This window comes from Mauremys reevesii, linkage group 2 (genome assembly GCF_016161935.1).
Source record: "Mauremys reevesii isolate NIE-2019 linkage group 2, ASM1616193v1, whole genome shotgun sequence".
In the NCBI taxonomy this organism is placed as follows: Eukaryota; Metazoa; Chordata; order Testudines; family Geoemydidae; genus Mauremys; species Mauremys reevesii.
Window position 1 is genome coordinate 37,632,082 of NC_052624.1, and position 23,079 is coordinate 37,655,160.

Below are 23,079 nucleotides of genomic sequence, written 5' to 3' on the forward strand. Positions count from 1 at the left end.
GTGCTTTGGGATAATGTGGGGTAAGATGTGGCCTGTGCCCTAAGAAACTTATGTTCTAGGATAACAAACAGAAATAACAGTTAAGACACAGAAGCACCAGATAACTGTCTAGTGCTATCTAGTGTAAGGGTTTTTTTAATTGTTTCCATTGGAATAGCCTTAGAAAATTGGTAAAATTGGTATAGCCTTATAAAATGTAACTGTCATGGTTGACAAAATTAAAAGGAAATGAATGATGTACAACACTTAAAATGAATGCAACACAGTCCTTTAAATGACAGCTGAGAAAACAAATGCCTTCTTGTCTAGGAATGTCTAGATATTTCCATTAATGTCTAGATCAAGGCAATCCCTGTCATTTTAAAACTTCTTGTTCTCATGCTTTTATTTCCTTCACTGCTTGTCTGTCTTATCATTTCTTTCTTTTGGGAAAAGACCTCAAAGTTTGGCGCACAGATCCTGGCTCCATCTTCGACATTGATCCTCTGGAAGACAGTATTCAGTCTAGGAGTCTGCGTATACTTTCTGGTATTGCTTATATCTTGAGTTTTCCCCAAATCCACTTTTTAATGAAGCTGTTGTATCAAATTTTCAGGTCAATATGTCAGCCATATGTTGTATTTTTTCATTTTACAACCATTCTACTTTTAAAATGAGTGTATTAAAGGAAATTATAACTATATTCTCACACACAACTAAGAAACAATGAAGGCATTTATCTTAAACTAGAATTACTGTTTCCAGTTACAGTTAAAACTATAGTAATTCCAGTAGTACTGAAGTCTCTTGTCCTGATTTCCAGATAACTGGATTTCACTAAAACTTCAAAGATACAGAGGGGTTTGAGTCATAAAATAAGTTTCATGGTCTTGTGCAGTTTTTGCTTATGGGTTACAATGTATTATATTTGCTTGCACCTGTCATTTGTTTGTTTACAATAGCACCTGCAATGTTCTTTATGCTTTCCCAACATTCAAGAAAGGACAGTCCCTGCTCTTAGGTAGTGCACAATCTGAGGATAGACGGACAAGTAGACAGAGGTTAGGGGAAAGGAACAAACACAGGCAACATATTATGGCCTGAGTTCCATTATTGCCTTCTTTTCTGCTAGTGGTAGGGGCTTAAAGAGCCTTTTGAATTTGATTAAAAAGTATTTCCACTCACCTTAATAAAGAAAGCAGAGGAGGTCAGGAGTGTGGTTTTGGTTTTGTTTGTTTGGGTTTTTTTGAAGAAGAACTTAAGCTGATTTGCAGACAGTTTATTAACAATAATACACATTTAGTGATGGAAACAACTGGTAGTTTTGCCATTGACTTCAGCAGGGCTGGGATTTCACCCTTGGTCTTTTGAGCTCTTAAGCTTGGAATTCTTTAAATATTAAAAATGTATTTAAAATAGGTTCTTCCAAGTGTAAAATTGGTTAAAAGAATCTTTCTTTGCTATTTTTATTTTTATATTTTTTCAAAATACCTAACTATAAATATCCTAAAACACCATATTAGAGACTAAGGAGACCTAATCTAAAGCCCATTAGACTCACTGGAAAGATTCCAGTTGTCTTTAGTAGGCTTTGAGTCAGATCCTAGTAGCTGGCCAGATTTCTTGTTTGAATCCAAACCAATGTTACAATGCAGTTTACCAGGAGATTATCGATGAAGTATAAGCACATTGTATAAGCATCCTTGACCTTTTCATAAGCTTCCTTCATGCCCTACAGCCACAGTATTTGAAATCTTTAAATTTCTTTTTTAAAAATATCTATACAATTAAAATACAGCAGTGACCACTGATGTGTCAGGATGCTAAACTCCTAACCTATGCAGTGAGCTAGACTATATTTATCTTGCTGTGAAAAAAAAGATGGCCATTGTAGCAGTCATTTCTGTTCCTGAATTGATGTTATTTGAAAATTACAAAATAAAGTGTTATTAGACAGAGAGACTGTAAGGCAAGTTAAAGGCTAGAACAAAATTATCTCGACTGAGTTATAAATCCCAGAAAATTATTTTTTTATTGGAAACATTTATAGAACCTTAATTATAGTAATGAAAATAATCATCATGTCAGTTGATCACAGTTGAGTTATAGAGAACAAATGCAGCCACCGTTTGTTGCATTTACTACCCCAGTAAAAATTAGAAATTTTGGTTCGAAATTATTTATCTCACCCAATTTCTTGCTCTCTTTCACATCAATCTTCCCTCAAAGTTTTCCACATTTTGGGGGGAAAAGCTGATATTTCCAAACAATACTTTCTCCACACTCTCTCCTTCCATCTGGGGCTAAGTAATTAGGACTGAAAATCAATGTAGATTGTCTAGAATCACTTGTATATTGAGTCTATAAAAAGAATAGCACTTAATGTACAGATGGGTCACTCACTTTCATGTTTGGGGCTTTGCAGACTTCTCAAGCAATTTTATGGAGTTTGTGCTTGAATAAGTTTGAATATCAAGCCTTTTTCCATGTGATTTAAAGCCATGTTGTTATTTTTTCCAACCATGATCCAATTTAAAAGCAAATGTGCCCGTTTTAATCTGAGAGACTTTTGTATAGGGTGGAATAATGCCTTTATTTTTCAATAGCAGTTTTTTTTCTCTCCCTTCTCTGCTCCATTTTTCACCCTGTTTTTTCCTAGGATCTCTGCCCCTGGCCCTCCTTTCTTCCCCTTCTTTATACCATTTGAAGCAGGATACAAACCAGTCAAGTCCTAGTCAAACTTTTTTGAACCAGTGATGTTCCAAATGAATGTGCAAATGAACAAAGTTCACCTTTCAAGCTATTGTTACATAAATCATTTGCTGTGTTGTTTTTGTTCTGTTTTGCTCTTCTGTCAGCTAACTATTTACTGCAGTATTCTTTTCCCCTTTGTAGAAAAAGCAAACCGTTATAATAAACAGCATTTCCATTCCACCAGTTCTTTTGGCATGAGTTTGGGAGGTGAAAAGTCAGATGGTTCTGAGACAAACCCTAGCCTTTCTTACTGCAGTGAGGTAACAAGGCCATCTGATGAAGGAGGTATCCATGGAGTCCCACTTTTCCACCCACTAGTAACATTGTCACACTGTGTTCAAATCTCACAGGCCACTATTAACTCAATGAACCTTATTTATGCATAAAACATTAGACCCGTGTGAGCTTTTGAAATACTTGCACTGAACTTGGTCCATGGGGAGGCACAAGAAGCTTTTCAAGCTTCCATACTTATTTGCATGCCATCTTTCTATTCCCCACCTCATCACCTTTGGGAATTGAACTGTAATAATCTGAAAGCTTGAGTAACTGCCATTTACTATAATGAAATGAAGACTCCTTTTGTTCTAACAAAACTCACCAATCTGGTTTTCTTTCTTTTTGAAGACATAATGGGAGTGCACAGTGTAAATGAGAAAATATGCAACTTAACTAAGCAGCTTGAACCTACTCGTGATTTCCAGTGAGAAAATCAACCTTATAATAACAATTGAGGGTCTTAATGACCAGATCTCACCATTACCATAGTAAATATATGTATGCGCTAGGCTGTTTTTTGATACCATGAAAGGAAAAGAAGAAAGACTGAGACCTTTCTTAGATAAGAAACCTTTCCTGGGCTCTCATATGCTATAAACCTGAAAATAAGGTATTCAGAAAGTATATTTAGAAACTAAGATTATAATCTGATATTTTTCCAGTGTACAGTTTTGTATCAGAATATTGTGCAAAAGTTGTTTTCATTAGTATAAACTCATACCACAAATATAAATACCTCTGCTGATGGATCATATGGTATACAGGGTTGTAAAATAAATAGAAAATCTCTGAGAATGATTTTTTTGATCTTTAAAAAGTTAAATGTGAATTATCTGTACTAGTGTGACTTTCTTTTCTATTCTCAATTTGCCATATGAAAAGACTTGCTGATACCTTGGCTTCATGCTTCTGCCAGCAATTTTCCCTTTTTGAGGACTTATATATATATATATAACTTTGTTCAGAGAAGGTACTTTTTTGTTGTTTGCATGGAATTCTACCACATAATAAGTGTGAAATGTTTATTCTTCCATTTGCTCACTTTCTGTCAACATTAGAAATAGGCCAGAAGCAAAATATTGGTTGTTGAACTTTGAGAATGTTGGATCATGATCCAAATTTTGTGGGTCTGACCCATCTCCAATTACATTGCAGTGTGTATTAGGCTCTATTTGTGAATTTTGAACGTTTAAAAACAATGTGTTCTAGAATTTAAAAAAATTGTAGAATGGGAGAGACAGCCAATATTAACTTTGGAAAATATGGGCATTAAAAATGAAAGTGGTTTTAAATATCTTTTAAAACTTTTAAAAATGTTATAGGATGTTAATATGGAGATACTGCCACCAGTTCATAATTTAGGATTCTTTGTTGCAACTTAGTATTAGAAGGGTACCAAGCATTCCAACTGTAAACTGCTGAAGGCACACATAGAGCCTGACACCTTTTAGTGTAGTACATTACAGTATTGTTGTCATAGTGCCTAGAGGTCTCAACTAAGATCAGAGCCCTATTATGCTAGCTGCGATACGTATACGTAGTAAGTGATAGTCCTGCCCACAATGGCTAGACAAGGCAGACTAAGGATGGGAGAAGGAAAATAGTGTTATCTCCTATGTGCAGATGGGGGCTGAGGCTCAGAGAAATAAGTTGACTTGTCTGTGATCACACAGGAAGTCAGTGAGAACTGGGAACTGAGTCCTTATCTCCTGAGTCTCAGTCTGAGAATAGTAAGTAGGGTGGGTATCTTATTGGTTGCTTCGCTATTAACATGCTTTGTTTCTGTGTCTCTTTCAAAATTCATTGTTATCATAGAATCATAGAAATACAGGACTTGAATGGATCTTGATAGGCCATCAAGTCCAGTGCTCTGCACTGAGGCAGGACTAAATATTATCTAGAGCATCCCGGACAGGTGTTTGTCTAACCTGTTCTTAAAAAACCTCCAATGACCAAGATTCTATAACCACCTGAGGTAATTCATTCCAGTGCTTTACTACCCTGACAGTTAGGAAGTTTTTCCTAATGTCTAAATCTCCTTTGCTGCAATTTAAGCACATTACTACTTTCCTATCCTCAGTGGCTATATAACAACCTTTTACATCCTTAAATACTGTTATCATGTCCCACCTCAGTCTTCTTTTCTCCAGACTAAACAAACCCAATTTCTCCAGTCTTTCCTCATACGTTATGTTTTCTAGATCTTTAATCATTTTTGTTGCTTTCCCCTGGATTTTCTCTAATTTATCCACAGCTTTCTTGAAGTGTGATGCCCAGAACTGGACACATTTCTCTAGTTGAGGTCTTTTGCAACAGTATTACATTGCTGTTTCATATTTAGCTGGTGATCCACTATTACTCCCCTGATACTTTTCTGCAGTACTTCTTCCTAGGCAGTTATTTCCCATTTTGTATTTGTGCAATTTATTATTTGTGCCTAAGTATAATAATTTGCATTTGTCCATATTGCATTTCATGCTGTTTATTTCAGACCATTTCTCCAGTTTGTCAAGATCATTTTGAATTCTAATCCTGTCCTTCAGAGCACTTACAACCCCTTCCAGTTTGGTATCATCTGCAAACTTTATAAGTGTACCCTCTATGCCATTATCCAAATCGTTTATGAAGATATTGAATAGACCCAGAACCAGGAGAGATTCCTGCTGGACAGGGCTGCCCAGAGGATTCAGGGGCTTGGGGTCTTTGGCGGCAGAGGTCCTTCCGCCCCGGGTCTTCGGGGCACTTTGGCAGCGGGTCCCAGAGCAAGTGAAGGACCTGCTACCGAACTGCCGCCGAAGACCCGGAGTGGAAGGAGCTCCAGGTCTTCGCAAGTGGGTCCTTCACTTGATCCAGGTGTGTTCGGTGGCATTGAAGGACCTGCCGCTGAAGACCCGCTGAAAACTCTCATGGGGGTCCCTGCGGGGCCCGGGGTCTGAGACAAATTGCCCCACTTGCCCCCCCCTCTGGGCAGCCCTTCTGCTGGACCCCACTCAGTATGCCCTTCCAGCTTGATTGTGAACGATTGATAACTACTCTCTGACTATGCTTTTCCAACCAGTCGTGTGCCCACTTTATTGTAAGTTAATCTAGGCTATATTTCCCTACTTTGCTTATGAAAAGGTTATGTAAGACAGTATCAGAAGTCTTACTAACGTCGAGATATATTACATCTTCTTTCTTCCTCATCCCCATGCTGCTTTGCCCTGCAAAAAAAAAACATAATAGGGTTTTTTTTGATGATTTGTGACAAATTCAAATCACATTTGACTACTCTATATCACCATCATCTAGGTGCTTACAAACTGATTGATTATTTTTGCTCCATTATCTTTCTGGGTACAAAAGTTAAGCTGATTGGTCTGCAATTCCTTCGGTTGTCCTTATTCCCCCCTTTTCTTATAGATAGGTACCTATTTGCCCGTTGTGCAGTCCTCTGAGATCTCTCCCGTCTTCCATGAGTTCTCAGAGATAATCACTAATGGCTCACAGATCTGTTCAGCCAGGATAAGGGGTCAAGACTCAATGAGGACCTTGTTAAGGTCAATGTATTGTAGCAAGGTATTGTTACCCCTTTTGACCTGAGTGGTTGGCCAATATTCAGGATCTTTCAGGTTATTTCCATTTGGGGGATACACCGATGCCCGAGTCAGGTATTTCTTTGATACAGTCCTGTTTGTTTACAAAGAATGTATGTAAAATTCTGTGTCCCTAAACAGAGTATGAAACAAACAACAGGAGACAATTTCTTTTTTCACCGTTCCAAGCCTCTTTCTAACCAGCATTCCACCCAAAAGCTGACTCTTTAATTTTTTTTCTCAAAATCATGCTATGAAAGCTTCCTTACTGCCTTCTCTGGTGTTTCTGCCCCTTCTCCCTCACACACATGGCTCCATCAAACAACACCCAGTCCCATGCATTTACATTCAGATACCAGGGAAGACTCTGACTGCATGATTGAAGTTAACCTCCTCCAGGCTTGCATGTGGTCTGTGTTTTGAGTAGTGGCTTTTATTGTTTCATCTGTCTATACCACATATGAGCTTAATTGCTTTTTTGTGTTTGTCCTGAATGAAGGGCTGCTGTTACACTCACCAACTTCAATGAGGTTTCACTCAACCCCCAGCATAACAATATGTTGGGTTTATACAGTCTGGAATTAAAAATTAATGTTAGAAGAAATTTTTTTTTGTCAGAGTCAAAGAATCCTTTCTACCCTGTCCTGACCTTCTGACCGCCTCCTTCATATAGTGATTCTCCAGGACATCTTTGCTTGGAAGTCTTAGAGGGATGCCAGGAACTCCACTCTTCTTGCCAATTACAATCCAAATATTTGTTGAGCTGCTTGATAGCTTTCCCTTAAGGGGCTGTGGGAATTCCCCTCTTCTTAAGAGATGGAGAGTGCACGGGCCATTCAGCTTCCCTTGCTGCCCTCAGCTCACATTTTCCTCTTCAGTGTGCTGAGAAGAGGTGCTAAGTGAATCACCCCTACTGTTCTCATTGTGGTTGCTGTGGATATCAGTTGTCCTCACTAGTATATGACATTTCTTTTTGGTTGGGTTTTAGGGCTGTGTTGTATTTGTCTGGTTTTCTTTGTCACAGGACCAGGCATGTTGCAGCTTTTGCACAGGCATCTTTAAACTGTGGCTAAATCTGAAGGAGGGATGAATTCAGCAATTCCACAAGACAATGATGCATGTAAATGGACGGTCAAGGTTTGGCCAAAAATGCTCTAGCTCTCTCTACAAGGGAAGAGCATGCTGGCTTGTGGTCTGAGCCAGCATTCTGTATCTGGGTGGGCAGGAGACCACACAGTTGGTAATATTTTCAAGAATACCTAAGTGACATGGATGCTTCAGGCCCATTTTCAAAAGTGATTTAGGAATCGAAATGGGACTCTAGGCACCTGTGTCACTTAGGCGCTTCCACAAATGTTACTTTGTGGCCATGAATTAGAGTAGATTCAAAGTGTGGCCTGTGGTTGGGAGTGGCCTAATTGGTTGCAGCCACCATTTGCTGCAAGAACTGCATGGCATCTGTACACCACTCTGTCAGCATATAAAGGCTGGAAAGCCTGTAAATGAACTGCAGGGTGCCAGGGGAGAATTCTCCCTACTTCACCCTCTTTTGTAAATCCTGGCATAAGCAGGTGGGGCTGAGGTAATCAGGAATTGGAGTAGCCATAATGCTCTCACTCCAGCACATAGGCAGCCTGAGATAGTAACTTACATTTCAGCAACTACAGCAGCCCGGAATATGAGCAGAACAAAGATGCCTTCAAACTACGTTTGGCTCCTCTCTCTGTAGCAGAGAATCTGGTTTTATATTTCTTCCCCTAACTGTTCCATTAATTATTGTTTTATTTATTAATCTCACACAAAAAAACTTGGTAAAATGAAGTTAAGGTTGCAGGCATGTGTCAGTGATTTGTGTGTGTATTTCCCTTCAAAACCATTAGTTATAATAAACAAAGAACAGAGTATTACATATCCAGGAAATTCTGAGTTGGATTAAATTTACAAGTAACCTAAACCTAGAGTATGGAAGTTCAGAGTTAAGATAGGGAGACTACAGCTGCCAATCTCTTATGAGACTCACCCTCACCCCCGAGCACCTGGAAGAAACTGTGCATTAGAACAAATTATTATTAAAAAAACAATCCAGGCTCTTTCATGATGGGGCAGAAAGTAACCATAGAAGCCAATGTGATAGTATTGCGAAGTGCTAGTATGGCCAGCGATCAGAAGATAGTTTTAGGCAGTTTTAGTCATGTTGGTGCTACTATTGTGATATTACCATTATTTTTATCACTTCCATTTTGTATCACCCATTTGTGTCACTGAGCTTGAAATTGGAGAGTTTTCTGCTTTTGTGTTTCAAATTAGAAGAACCAAACTCCCAGCATTGGAAGGGTTAAATTGTCATGATTCACTGCTACTATCTCTTTCAGTTCTTGTTTCATTCAGTAGTTTGGGCATTCACATTTTGTTTTCGTTATAGTTCAGAGTGTCTTTTTCTTAAGGTTCTTCCTTTTATTGTAGTTATCAAGTCTTTTATGGAAGTTTCCTTCCATCTTGTTTTGATCCCGAAATGTTTTCATTTCACTTTCCAAAATTCTTTTGCTTCTTTGAGTTTTTATTTTAATTATCTTCCAATTTACTGTATCTCAGTGGGGCTTTTATTTCAGCTCTCGTTTTGTTCTGATATACTGTCTTTTTTCATTTAAATCAGCAGAATTTTTTTTTAAACTTTACCCAGTTTTGTTTTGATTCTGCAAGTTCTTCTTTAAAATGATCTTAGTTGCCATCTGGTATTGGATTCATTTAATTCAGATCATAATGCCACTATATAAATCCACGTTATGCCCACTCCTTTAATATTCCATGCAGTTCTGGTCACCATATCTCAAAAAAGATATATTAGAATTGGGAAAAGTACAGAGAATGGCAACAAAAATGATTAGGGGTATGGAAGAGCTTCCATATGAGGAAAGATTAAAAAGACTGGGACTGTTCAGCTTAGAAAAGAGACAACTAAGAGGGGATAAGTTAGAGGCACATAAAATCCTGACTGGGGTGGCAAAAGGGAATAAGAAAGTGTTATTTACCCCTTCACATAACACAAGAACCTAATGAAATAAATAGACAGCATGTTTAAAGCAAACATCACACAAGGCACAGTCAACCTGTGGAACTCATTGGAGGGGATGTTATGCAGTCCAAAAGTATAACTGGGTTCAAAAAAGAATTAGACAAGTTCATGGAGGACAGGTCCATCAGTGTCTGTTAGCCAAGATGGTCAGGGTAACCCCATGCTCTGGGTGTCCCTAAGCCTCTGAGTGCCAGAAGCTGGAACTGGACAATAGGGGATGGATCACTTGATATTTGCCCTGTTCTGTTCATTCCCTCTGAAGCATCTGGCACTGGTCACTGTTGGAAGACAGGATACTGGGCTCAATGGACTATTGGTCTGAACCAGTATGGCCATGCTTATGTTAATGTATTTTGTTCCAATATACTGTCTTCTTCTTCTTCTTGTTGTTGTTGTTAAACAGTTCCTGGTTGGTTTCCTCCAATTGTTATCCTTACATTCATTCATCTTTTTATTTCCTCTCTGCCTTTCAGGTTTTCATTGTCATGCTCATGCATACTGTACATGCCCTTCCCCAGCACAGTTTTCTCCAAATGTCTGCAGCCTGAGCCAGAATATTCACATTCTTATTTTAAGTTTTCTTTTAATTTGTGAGTAGGAGGAAGGCAATAAAGTGGGTGTTAAATCCCTTCTGTAATCCGCATAAGATGGTTGGACCTGGTATTGTTACATATTGGAAAAAATAGCTAGGTTGATGTTTTAGTTTTTTCTAATTCAGCATTATGTTGTCTTAAGATCTTTACAGAGATCTTTGTCCAGGAAAAAGCAAAGACAGCTGGTGACCCAAAAAAGCTTAGGCCAGGTGTCATAGGGTCTCACCCCCACTTTGAGCTTGTGGGTTCAAAGATGGGGACCCGCATGTATTCTCCCCCCACCCTAACCCTTAGGGTAGGTTTCCTTCTCGCTGCCACCACTCGATTGATTCGGTGAATCGAGACACCCCTCTGTTCCCCCCTCCTCCTTCCAGAGACTTTCCTGGGGAAGCACAGATCAAATCACAGAGGGAGAAAGATTCCTTTCACTTCCCTCTCCCTTCCCTGCTTTCTCTGCTTGGAGACAACCCTTGTCTCCACAGAGTGACGCCTAGCTTCCTTCCCCTGAATCCACAGGTAAGGAACTTAACCAAGTCCTGAACCTAAAAGAGTTTATTAAAAGAATAAAAAAGGAAAAAAATACACAATCTCTATGAATCCAAGATAGACATTCATAGGGTCTAATCTTATTAATCCCTGGAGAAATGTCTCCCTTTTCTTCAGTGCAAACAATACAGGCAAAATTACGAATAATCAATACAAACACACAGAATTTCAGACACAGGATTCTTATTTGAAATTACCCAGTACTTCTAATACTCACTAGCTTGAATAGAAGAAATTAGTTCAGAAAGATGAGCAGACTTGATTAAGCGTCTGGGCTGGTGTAGTTCCAGACGGCTAAGAACACAGAACAAAAGAACACAGAGACCCAAGTTCCCGCTCTCTGGGATTTTCAGATTCTCTTCCCTGATTGGTCCTTTGGTCAGGTGTTTCACCAGGTCTGTGTTAACCCTTTACAGGTAGAACTTAACCCTTAACTAACTACTTATGACACCAGGAAAACTGAAATGAAATAAAATTAGGAATAGAAAAATTTAAAAATTTTTTAATAAAATAAAAAATAAAAATTAAATAATAAAAAATAAACAATATTCAATGAGCCTTATTTCCTAACCCAACCCCTAACATTCCACCTCCTCCAGCAACTCCCATCCTCTCACTGCAGGAATCAGGGTACACATGATGTGTGTGTTTGTGTACAAAGTTTTAGCCCTTGCAGCAGAAGGGGAAGGGGGAAGGGGTCCAGCATCACTCTCCTCTCCTCTCTCCTCTTATCATGTTTATACCAGTATCATCATTCAGTCAAACAAAACAAAAAAAACTCTAAACCTAGAGCAGAGGCAGGAGGGCAACAACTGCAGAATGATGGGTCTCAGGGCACAAAGCAGTGACTGATAGCAAAGGGGATGGAGGTTTTGGAGAGATAATAACCCTTCCCTTTCCCTTTTTACCAGTCTACTAAAATGGCATAATGGTGAGCAGAGAGATCTCTCTCCTCCTCCTCCTCTTCTTCTTCCCTTCCCAGACTGATCTCAAACATTGCTTGTGGGTGGGTGAGACAGAGAGCACCTTAGCCTGAAGCTCTCCCTTTCTGCCTGCCTTCTCCAGGACTCCAGGAGATATCTATCCTCCTCTCCACTAAGATGGGAGTGCATTGCAGGCTGGCAGGGACATATAGCATTGAGAGCGGATATGTAAGGCTAGTTTAATCACAGACAGCTGCTCAACTACAGTTGTGCCAGAAAACTTAGCCCACTTGCCATGGCCAGTTCTAGTGCTTCTTAGACCCGTGTTTTTGGATATTCAGACAGAATCCAAAACCCACTCAGACTTACAGTCTCAAATACAAATAAGAAATTACAAAAAATGACTGTTTTTACTGTGGGAAAGAAAGATTCCCTTAGCTTTAGTACTTATCAGTCACCTTCTTTGAGCTGAGACAAAGAACAATCCCTGGGGCATGTCTACATAAAATAGTCTGTCCTGAAAGACAGCACATTTTCATTTATTCTGCTGAGCTATTTGGTATAATAGTGGAATACATTTATAGTGAGCTCCTTTTCTTCCATTTCATAATAGGCCAATGATCACTATCATTAGAACTGTAGTTTGAATACTGCAATGCTTTGAACAAGTGTGGGCCTCTCATTCTACTATATCTCACTGCCAACAAAATTTCATTATATACCACTTCATGCTAGGCGCTTCCCGCTACATCAGCCCTGAAGTTGATATTTAAAACATTAGTTTTGCAGAGAGAACCCCCTAGACCCACTCAGAGATGCTTGTGCATATGTAGCCAAGATGATGCACACACAAAACCTTCCTCAAACTAAAAAAGTCACTGCCTCTTGGATCATGGAAGCCCCAGAAGGCCAGGTTTGCTGTTACACACTGGGTTAGCCTAATCAGAAGACAGTTGAGCCTAGAGAAATGGAGGAGAGAGGATCTCACTTATGGCAGGATTTGGGGAGCTGCTCCCTGTTCTGTCTGTCCCTCTCCCTGCTTTTTGTGCCATGTAGACTGCGTACATTAGGGTTGTAGTAACCTTCTTATGTGGCTCCAGCAAGCAGGAAGAGGGCTAGGAAGGGAGTCTGAGTTAGTTTTTTCACCTTCAAGATGCAGAAAACCTGGCCAGTGCCCTACCCCCTCTCCCCCCGAAACAAAAAGGGTCCTTGTGCCAACTATCACTAATTATTAGTAAAATGTTTTCGAGAATCATTTTACACAGACCCCCACACAGAATAACACAAGATGTGTATTTTCATGTTATTTTATCACCTTTCTTACTTTATCCTAACACAGTGCCAAAGTCTGGACTGCAGGGAGTGAATTGTAGAGCACTTGAGCATGTCCCACGTGAAAAAAACATCCTGACATCAAATCTTTGAATAAGCAAGAGAGTACAAATTGGCCAAGCTGGTTAAAAACCTTCCAGGGGGCAATCCTAGTAAGAGGCCAGTCTCTCTCTCTCTCTCTCTCTCTCTCTGTCTCTCTGTTTTCCTTCAATTTCTACTGCAAAAACCTGCTTTTGAGTGTAGAAAAGGGGTTGTCTCCCACTTCTGCTCAGGTAAAAAAAATGTAGGGAAGCTCCTCACATCATCCACAGCAGTGGACCCCCTCCCGCACCACAGATATGGTCGGTAGGAGGATGCAGGGAAGAAGTCTTTGGCCAGATAAACCCCGTCTCCATTTCCATTGACTGATCTCTGTCAGAATAAGATGCCAACCAGAATGACACAGCTATGTTATATTTTCTTCTCTGGCAGCTAAGGCAGAACCCCGGTTAGGAAGCTGAACTGTATTTTCCCTAATGTAGTTCCCTAGGGTCCAGTAATCAAAAATTGGGAGGACAAGAGTTGTGGACTATATATAGGGCCCTACCAAATTCATAGTCCATTTTGATCAATTTCATGGTCATAGGATTAAAAAAATCATAAATTTCATGATTTCAGCTATTTAAATCTGAAATTTCACAATGTTGTAATTGTAGGGTCCTGACCCAAAAAGGAGTTGTGGGGTCACAAGATTATTGTAGGGGGGTTGCGGTATTGCTACCATTACTTCTGCGCCACTGCTGATGGCAGCACCCCCTTCAGAGCTGGGCTGCTGGAGAGTGGCAGCTGCTGGCCAGGAACCCAGCTCTGAAGGCAGAGCCACCTAACTGTGTGAAAAGAACAATAGACTTTTAGGGATTGCCTAGCCACATTCCAGTGCATCAGCAGGCTTCCCACCACAGAGACACTTAAGACTGAACACCTCAAAAGAGAATAGTTTGTTTACTCTCTCTCCTTTTGAGTCATATGTACACTTCTCTTTTCCATCATCATCTTTCACTTGTTTCTGAATTATTATTTTTCTTTCAGACTATACAGAATGCTTTTAATTTTATTTCTTGTAAATTCAAGCCCCATACCAACTTTGCCAGCCTGAAAACTAGATGTGAGAAGAATGTCTCTTTTCTGGCAAAGATAACCACATTAAAGCTTTCCTTTCTTTCCATGTCAGTACTCATATGATTTTTCTGTTTTTTTAAAGTGCCTAATATAGTGTGAATAGTAGAAAGAAATCAAAATAATCAGTACATCTGATTTAAATTTCTCAATTTTTTTAAGTGACTGAAGTAGTAAACTAAATTCTTTGATGTGGGTAAAATGCACAGAGATAGATAATTGTCTGTTCTGTATTAGTTGGTACCACAATTTATTCAATGTATACATTGTGTTTGCGTTAAACATGAGATGAAGGTTTATCCGCTTGCAAAATTGGGGAGCCCTGCAATGAGAATGGATTGTCTTTGACAAACTGTTTTTTGACCAGACCAGTGCATTTCTCTTTAAAAAGGTTTACTCTGACAGAACGGCCTGTTTTAAATTTCTCCACAAAGAAAATGAGAGTACTTATTTAGGGACCATGACTTAGTTCTTACCAATTTGAAGACTCTATCTTTGAATGCAAGAAGTGGTGGTTTTTCATGTCAGCTTCAGCTTTCCCTCTCACATTGATCCCTAGGAAATGTTCAAAGCTGGAGTCATGTCTACATCTGTAGACATTTAAAAACAAAACCTACTACATCACAGGCAGTTAGAGCAAGTCTTGTATACGTCCTCAGTGGACTGTATGCAAGCATCAGGGGGTTTCTGACAACAGAAAGTGATACCAGTCTGTAATTGAGGGAGAAAGGCAAATTAAATTTGAGGTGCATTTTCAGATTTCCTTAGTAAAATGGTATATAAACAGGCTGGGTTTAAAATACGTACACTCACTTATAGATAAAGTTCTGTGAAAGAAGTATCCCTGGCTATATTTAATATGCAACATGAATTCCTGCAAAGAATCCACTATAGCATTCAGAACTATGTAAGGCGGGGCACCCAGAATGGTTCCAATTGAGTGGGAATGTTAGTAGGCACAACATTTGTGCATTGGCTCCCTCAATCTTATCTAATCTATGTAGCCTAGCCTAGACTACCAAACTCTTATACAGTGACACCCCCCTCCCCACTTTACTATCTGAATGCATTTGTTTGATTTACAGGACAAAGTCTTACTCCAAGTAGAGGACTAGATTTCATTCTATTCTATTTGAAAACACTATGAGGCATCAGTACACCCTTGTTTTCACATGTAATCTTTTGAGAAAGAACTCAAAGTTAAAGCTAGATTTTACTCTCAGATATATAGAGAATGTGTTGATGCCAGTGAAATCAGGTGTGCATTTAACAGTGTAATTAAACAGCTGAAAATGTTGCATACACTGTGTGCTCAATGTGGATGAGTTAACATTCCTAGGAGAACCTTTAATTTTGCATTTCCTAAATATTTACCGTTTTGATTCTCTTTGCCCGTTGTTTTCTCCTGGGCCTCTCCCCACATCTCAGGGTTTTTGCAGAATAAGGAGATCCTTCCCCACATTGGGTTGAAGATGAGTCCAGTGGAGACCCAACTGTCCTCTTCGCAACTCCAGGAGCAAAGCAATAACTCAGTTGCTCTGTCCTCTGTGGGTCTCTGCCAGTTAGTTGAGAGTGATGCTGTACAAATGATTAGTAAGAAGCGTAGAAGAAATTGTGGAGGGGCTCAACAAGGTGAAGTGCTAGTGAGCTCCTACCAAGCAGTTGTTCTAAGACTACAAGGTGTCACCATGTGGATTTTTGAGACTGTAGAGGATTTTGTGTCTATCTGACAATACATGTTAATACTAAATCTTATGTTACAATCATTTTCTCATGCCTCACCAACATGGTCCTTCCACCTTTACTTACACTGGGGTGTCTTAATCAGATAAATAGCTGCATAGCAATCATGGGACTACTTGTGTGAGAAAGACTTGCCAGGTTCATCCCATCGCCTGGATAACAACCTTTTGTTCAGGAAATCTAATTACAGATTAGAACACATTGCTAATGTTACCAATATGCACTTCATTTTTGTTAATTGTTTCAGAATAATGTGTGAGAGAGCACAATATAATGAAAACCACCTGTACGCAATGTGAGAAGGAATTGCAGCATTTTGTGACCAGTTGTGTGCCCCTCAGCACTGGAAAAGGCATATCACAAAATGGCTTTTTTGGCTGTTGTGTGCCTTCATAAATGAAGAGTGTTGTGTTGTGAAGTGAAATGTCTCACTCTGCTTTCTTAGCTGAGGCATGCTGTGAACCCTATGTGACATGCCAGCTAAAAACCCAGTTTGTAATAAGGTTTGCACTGCACTCAGAGACATGACATGGTACCAAATCCTGCTGCCGTACCTGCAAACTATTGCAATAAAATTCTAGTGCTGTATTGAAAGGCTCTGTATGATTTATGTACACAACCATTACAAATGCAGTGTAAGAAATGGGGACAATTCTACTTATTTCTTATATAATTATTAATAATAGTTACTGCTGTAGTGTATATGGAATGGTTGGGGAAGCTCATCTTTAGACTACCAGGACAGTAACAAGGTAAACCAAAACCATATAAGTAGAAACGTATGTATGGCTATAAATATGAGTTGAACTCTAGTCATATGTTCAGGAAAATAGATATAGAAATCCTATACCCACCAGATTGATGAACACAGAATTACCTAAACAAAAATCAGTATCTGGTGTAAACTGTGCTTCAGAGATATGTTGGCTTTCCCCAATTCATTTTTTGATCATAGATTGAATTAATGTCCTTATAGATCAAAACTCTACTTTTGTGAGTAAAACAAGTGCATCAAGGACACAAAGCTTTTAATGGCTGGCCATTCAAAATATTGCTATTTCTTCATTGCCATTGGTTCAGCTGTTCTGCAATATTTAGTGCTCACAGTAACCCGCAAACTATATTTTAAAGATTAAAACGGGGGACGATAAACTCCATTTTTAGGTTTACAAGCAGAATAGTTCAAATGGTACTATTTTTATAGGAGCTGTAGGTCTCAACTGGCCAAAGGGATGTGAGAGCATAAAACAATTTGTTACTTTCAGCTCAAATGAGTTGTTATAAATGTTCATAAAATTCTAAATGTCAAATATGACCTCATACAATTTTTAACTTGTCATTGTAACAACTGGTTATACTAGTTTGATGCTGCTAATATAACTTTGATCAATGACTCATTGTCTTCACCTACAGATTGTCACTGTTTTAGTTAATGCCACAGAAAACATTTAGGCTATGTCTGAACTGTGAGCCTGAAACTGATAGACACATACTTGACATGACTAAGCTTTGCTTCCACTGCCACTACTATGGCTACACTGCTATTTATACTTGCACTAGTTTGATGAAAACTAGCACGAGTCTGTGTACGCAGGCGGGGGACTCACACCCCTAGTTTGTAGTGTAGATATAGCGTTAGGTTCACAGTTTCAATAGATGTGAAGATTACAAATAACCTCTGTTTCTATTTTATAGGATGGTGACTATTCAAAACATTCTGACTACTTGACTATCCTGAGATACCGTATCTGTCTATATTTCATAATATATATGCTATTGGTCATGTTGTACCCCCAGGTATTAAAATAAAAAGGCCGGTGCTCTAACTGGCTCTCAGGGAATCAGGACATCTACCAGATTTATCCTGTACAGTTGAACCTACGTAACCATGCTCCAATAAATAGCAAACCTGTAAGTCAGCATTAAAAATGAATTTGGGGGTTTGCAGTGGCCATTGAGATTTTACTACTCTGCTGGAGCAGGGCCAGTGTGGGTGACAATATGCTCCCTGAAGACCAATAGGGGAGCACCTCACTATCTCTTGGCCCCTCCCTTAGCACTCAGTAATACCCAGAAATAGGGACTGTATATAGGGTGACCAGACAGCAAGTGTGAAAAATCGGGACGGGGTGGGGGGCAATAGGACCCTATATAAGAAAAAGACCCAAAAATCAGGACTGTCCCTATAAAATTGGGACATTTGGTCACCCTAACTGTATATAATTGGTTGGTGGTGATGGTGCTTCTGTCTGACTCCAAACTGCACTGGACATCTCCCAGGTTAGCGGCATTGTGAATTATATATATATAATACTCTAAAACTGTCTTACAAAATGGTTTGGATGTAAGTTACAGAGTAACTGACTGATGAGGGGATTTCTGACCCATGGCCCAACCCCACTCCATTCCTATGCCTCCCTGTGAGGGGAGTGTTGAGGGGGAAAATCTCCACAGGGATCCCCTTACATTTTCCTGTAAGAGCAGAGGGTGCCAGATGTTGGGTTCCCAGTGGAAAAGGCCTGCCCCACTCCCTTGGGCAGTCCATACCGAGATCCTGAACCTCTGCCCAGACTCTGGCCATCAGCCCCTGCTCACTATCCAGCAGCATGGCTCTGTTGATACCAGGGATTTCCCCTGGCTGCAGCACCTTCCTGAACCCCAGTAGGAGGGTTCCACAGAAAAGATAATACAGCTTGGGGCCATATTACCTTTATTTTCCAATAAATGTCCATGAGGCTAGAAAGGAAACTATTTGTATTCTCCTTGCCCCACCTCTGGGCTACGTAGACTCCAGTGCAGAGCTCCAGACCTCACAGAGGCCACAAAGGACTCCAAGGGACGGGGTGTAGAAACAGTCTCATGGAGTGGATAAGCCATCCTTCCCCACAGAAGTGGGGAAATCTGTGGGCAGATCTAGGGGGGGACAATCGGGGCCTATGCAATTATCTTATGATTCACCCACACTTTAGAATTATGCAGCCCTTTCACCAACCAAATTACGCCACACTGCCTTGCCTGCACTTCCTAAATTCTCACTCCATCTGTTACTGGATTTATGACAGAATATTTATCATATAATTAGTGTCTGTACAACGCAGCTTTCTGTGATATATACTATATTATTTGCTATATTTAAAAATAAAAAATTACAATTGTGTCACCTTTTGTGACACAAGATTATAGTTTTTTGCGAAAGTGGCAGTCCTGCAGGGCAAATGGCAGGAATTTTTATGTCCCATTGTACCTCACACACATCGGTCACGGCCACTCTCTTGTATTTCTTTGCTGAGACAGAGAAATCCCTATGACCATATTATCAGTTCATTTCCTCCTCACATAGATAGTCCCTGAATATGGAAACAGAAGTTGCAAAATAATAAATATGGCAATAATTTTCCATATGGCATAAATACACCAGATGTTTTTTTCCTGCTCTCAAAATACATTTGTTTTCTTCTAAATGTTAAAAATAACCATGTGGGGCATATTCCTGCAATTCCTATGTAGGTGAAAGTCTCATTTATTTCAGTGGAATTGTTGCTTGAATAAGAACTGCAGGATCATGAACTTTCCACAGTAATTTAACTCAATTTACATAAGTGACAAACTTGCTTTTCGAACTGCTTTCTTGTTTGCTTGCGTCCGAGTACACTTATAAAAATAACTGTACAGAACATAATTAGTATTCATTTATGACCTTAATAAAATTAACCTAGAAATTACTTCATTTTATTCATTATGACATTTAAAAGCTTTGACAGCTGTTGAACTCCAGACACCACTTGTTTTTTTAGTACTGTGAACAATCAACATTAATTATTTTTCAGAGGGGTAGCCATGTTAGTCTGTATCAGCAAAAACAGCAAGGAATCCTTGTGGTACCTTAGAGTCTTAACAAATGTATTTGGGCATAAGCTTTCATGGGCTATAACCCACTTCATCAGATGCATGGAGTGAAAAAAGTAGGCAGGCATAAATATACAGCACATGAAAAGATGGGAATTGCCTTACCAAGTGGGCGGTCAGTGCTAATGAAGCCAATTCAATTAGGGTAGATGTGATCCATTCCTAACAGTTGACAAGAAGGTGTGAGTATCAATACAGGGAAAATTATTTTTTGTAGTGACCCAGCCACTCCCAGTCTTTATTCAGGCCTAATTTGATGGTGTCCAGTTTGCAAATTAATTCCAGTTCTGCAGTTTCTCGTTGGAGTCTGTTTTTGAAGTTTTTTTTTGTTGAAGAATGGCCACTTTCAAGTCTCTTATTGAGTGTCCAGGGAAATTGAAGTGCTCTCCTACTGGTTTTTGAATGTTAAAATTCTTGAGGTCAGATTTGTGTCCATTTATTCTTCTATATAGAGACTGTCTGGTTTGGCCAATGTACATGGCAGAGGGGCATTGCTGTCACATGATGGCATATATCATATTGGTAGATGTGCAAGTGCAAGAGCCCCTGATGGTGTGGCTGATGTGATTAGGCCCTATGATGGTGTCCCTTGAATAGATATGCGGACAGAGTTGGCAACGGGGTTTGTGGCAGGGATTGGTTCCTGGGTTAGTGTTTCTGTTGTGTGGTGTGTAGTTGCTGGTGAGTATTTGCTTCAGGTTGTTTTTATTAATTATTTTAAATGCTATAAAATTACTATTCCCGTTGAAAATTCATACCATAGCCAAACTTTTTGATGATTTTTCTGTGAATACATTTGATGCATGCACAGTTTATTTTGTATATTTTTATAATTTAGGGTAGTGAAAAATACCCAAACTTGTCATATTGACTTTAGGAATATGAAAATACTTGCTTGAAAATACTTTTTGTTTATAAATTCAAGCTAATTATAGTTAAAAAATGTTTAAAGTGATCAAAATAAAAATTAAACATTTTGAAATTATCTAAACAAAACATTTATTTACCTGAACCATTTTTCTCTCCAGATTTTCAGTCGGTGAAAAAATTTAAGATTTTTCACTTTTTGTCCTGATTTGGGATGGGAATATTTTTTTGCAATCTCAGAACTTTTCACAGTACAGGAAAATCATTTCCTGGCCTATTCTACCTCACTTCTGTGACTGTCCTCTCCTAGTTCTCCTCCTACTTCTCTTATCACCACTTCAGAATTTCCTTTGGAGGATCTTCTTCAACCCCACTCAACTTTCTGCGTGGGTCCCACGGGGCTGTGTCCTGGGTCCCCTTTTCTTCTTCCTCTACACCTTATTTTTGGTAATCTTATTAGCAAACACAAATTCAACTAATACCTCTAAACTGATGACTCATAGATCTATCTCTTTAGTCTAGACCTGTTGTCTCCTTCTGTCCAAACTAAAGGCTTAGCCTGTTTCTCTGACATCTCCTCATGGATATGTAGCCATGATCTCAAACGCAATATGGCTAAAACAGAGCTTCTAATCTCTTTCCCCCCCAGTCTTCCTCATATCATCATCCTGTCTGTAGCTCAGGCCTATAACCTGGAATCATCTTTGATTCGAACCTCTCTCTAGATCATTACAGCCAGGCTATGTCTAAATCTTGCTGATTCTTTCAGCATAACTTCTCTAAGATATGGGCTTTCCTATCCATTCTTGCAGGTAGAATGCTTGTCCAAGCTCTCATTACCTGTGTCTCAATTACTGCAACATCCTCCTTGACAAATACAGTCTTGCCCTACTTGTATCTATTCAGCATGCTGCTGCTAAGATAATATTCCTAGCCCATTGGTTTGACTACATTGCCCCATCTTTGCATCCCTCCACTGACTCCCCCTTTTCTGTTGCATCAGACAGAAGCTACTTGGGTTAATTTACAAGGCCTTTCAATGCCTGTCCTCACCATACCTAACACCTCATTCACTATCAAGTTATTGACTCCCACCTCCAATCAGGCCTTGATGCCAGCCTCCATCACCTACTTATTAAATTTTCAAACAAGAGCTTCTCCCACTGACATACCTACCGTCTGTTGTGTGAGGTGGAGTAACTAAGCCAACGAGAAAGCTCTCTCTTGTTGGCATAGTGTCTTCATCAGAAGCCCTACAATGGTGCAGCTGCATTGATGCAGCTGTGCCACTGTAGCACTTCGGATGATTTAGTTGGGGTTGATCCTGCTTTGAGCAGGGGTTTGGACTAGATGACCTGCTGAGGTCTCTTCCAGCCCTAATTTTCTATGAATCTATGTAGCCTGAGTAATTTCTGGAAATTTCTATTACAGTCAGATAACATTAGCAAGTAGATTCTTTGATGCAGTTTGTTTGACTTCTTTCGCCTGGACAGAAACTGGACACCAGGGCAAGAAAGCATATTTTCACAGTCCTACTGCTAGTGGTTGGCATATTGGTTCTGAGTGTGTGGGCCACCCATTCTCAGAAGAGCCTTTCTGGATTTGGAAAATACTCTGAACACAGACAATGAGAGAGGAGTGATGATTGTTGAGGGACTTAGGCCTATTAGGGAGAAGAAGTCATAAGGGAAGGGTTTCCACTAGCATCATCACTCCACTTTCCATTGGGATGAAAGCAGGGGTTGTTAGGGTGCCTTTTCTTGACAGGAGCTGAGTAAAGGGGTTGTTTGGGTTGGTGTTTATCTGCCTCTTCTGGCAGGAATAGAGAGCTCCTTCTCTCTTTCTGTCCCTGCATAGCAGAGAGGAGGGAGTATGAGCTGCTGGAGCAGGAGCCGAGTTCAGTAACACATAAGAACTGACCAGATGCTTGTTCCCAATACACTGTGAACTCAAAAAGATTGACTTCTGCTCTTAGTTTTGAACACACAGCCACATTTAACACTGGCATAAGCAGAACACAGTGAAGTTGCTCTCATTTATACTTGTGGTAAATTTGTCCCACAGTGTTCAAATGAGTTTGAAATTAGGCAAAATATGTTCACCGAACCATGCTCACAGTAACTTTTGACTAAATTGCGCTTCTATCCATTTGCTCAGGAAAGGCCATGTCTGGTCATTTAGAAGTAGTATGTGACAACATTGAAACATAAATTATCTGATGAACTGCTTAGAACCATTAACTTAATATCATGATCACCTTGTGAACACATTAATGAGCAATAATTTTCTGATGATTAAACTGCTTTAAAGTATCTGTGCACTCATACATCACTAGAATGAAGTTGACACATCTA

General features: G+C 39.6%; 1 protein-coding gene across 9 annotated transcripts in view; it reads left to right on the forward strand.

Moving 5' to 3' along the window:
* Positions 1–23,079, forward strand: part of NEBL (nebulette) — a 410,603-nt gene that overhangs the window by 378,026 nt on the left and 9,498 nt on the right. For 5 of the 9 annotated variants that reach the window (XM_039523592.1, XM_039523591.1, XM_039523594.1 and 2 more), the window contains 2 exons: positions 436–528; positions 2,875–3,018. The exons of 2 other annotated variants lie outside the window; for them this stretch is intronic. In XM_039523592.1, the coding sequence (XP_039379526.1) occupies positions 436–528; positions 2,875–3,018 (237 nt within the window). The remainder of the gene's footprint in view (positions 1–435; positions 529–2,874; positions 3,019–23,079) is intronic. 2 more of the 9 variants (XM_039523599.1, XM_039523595.1) reach the window with 1 other exon arrangement.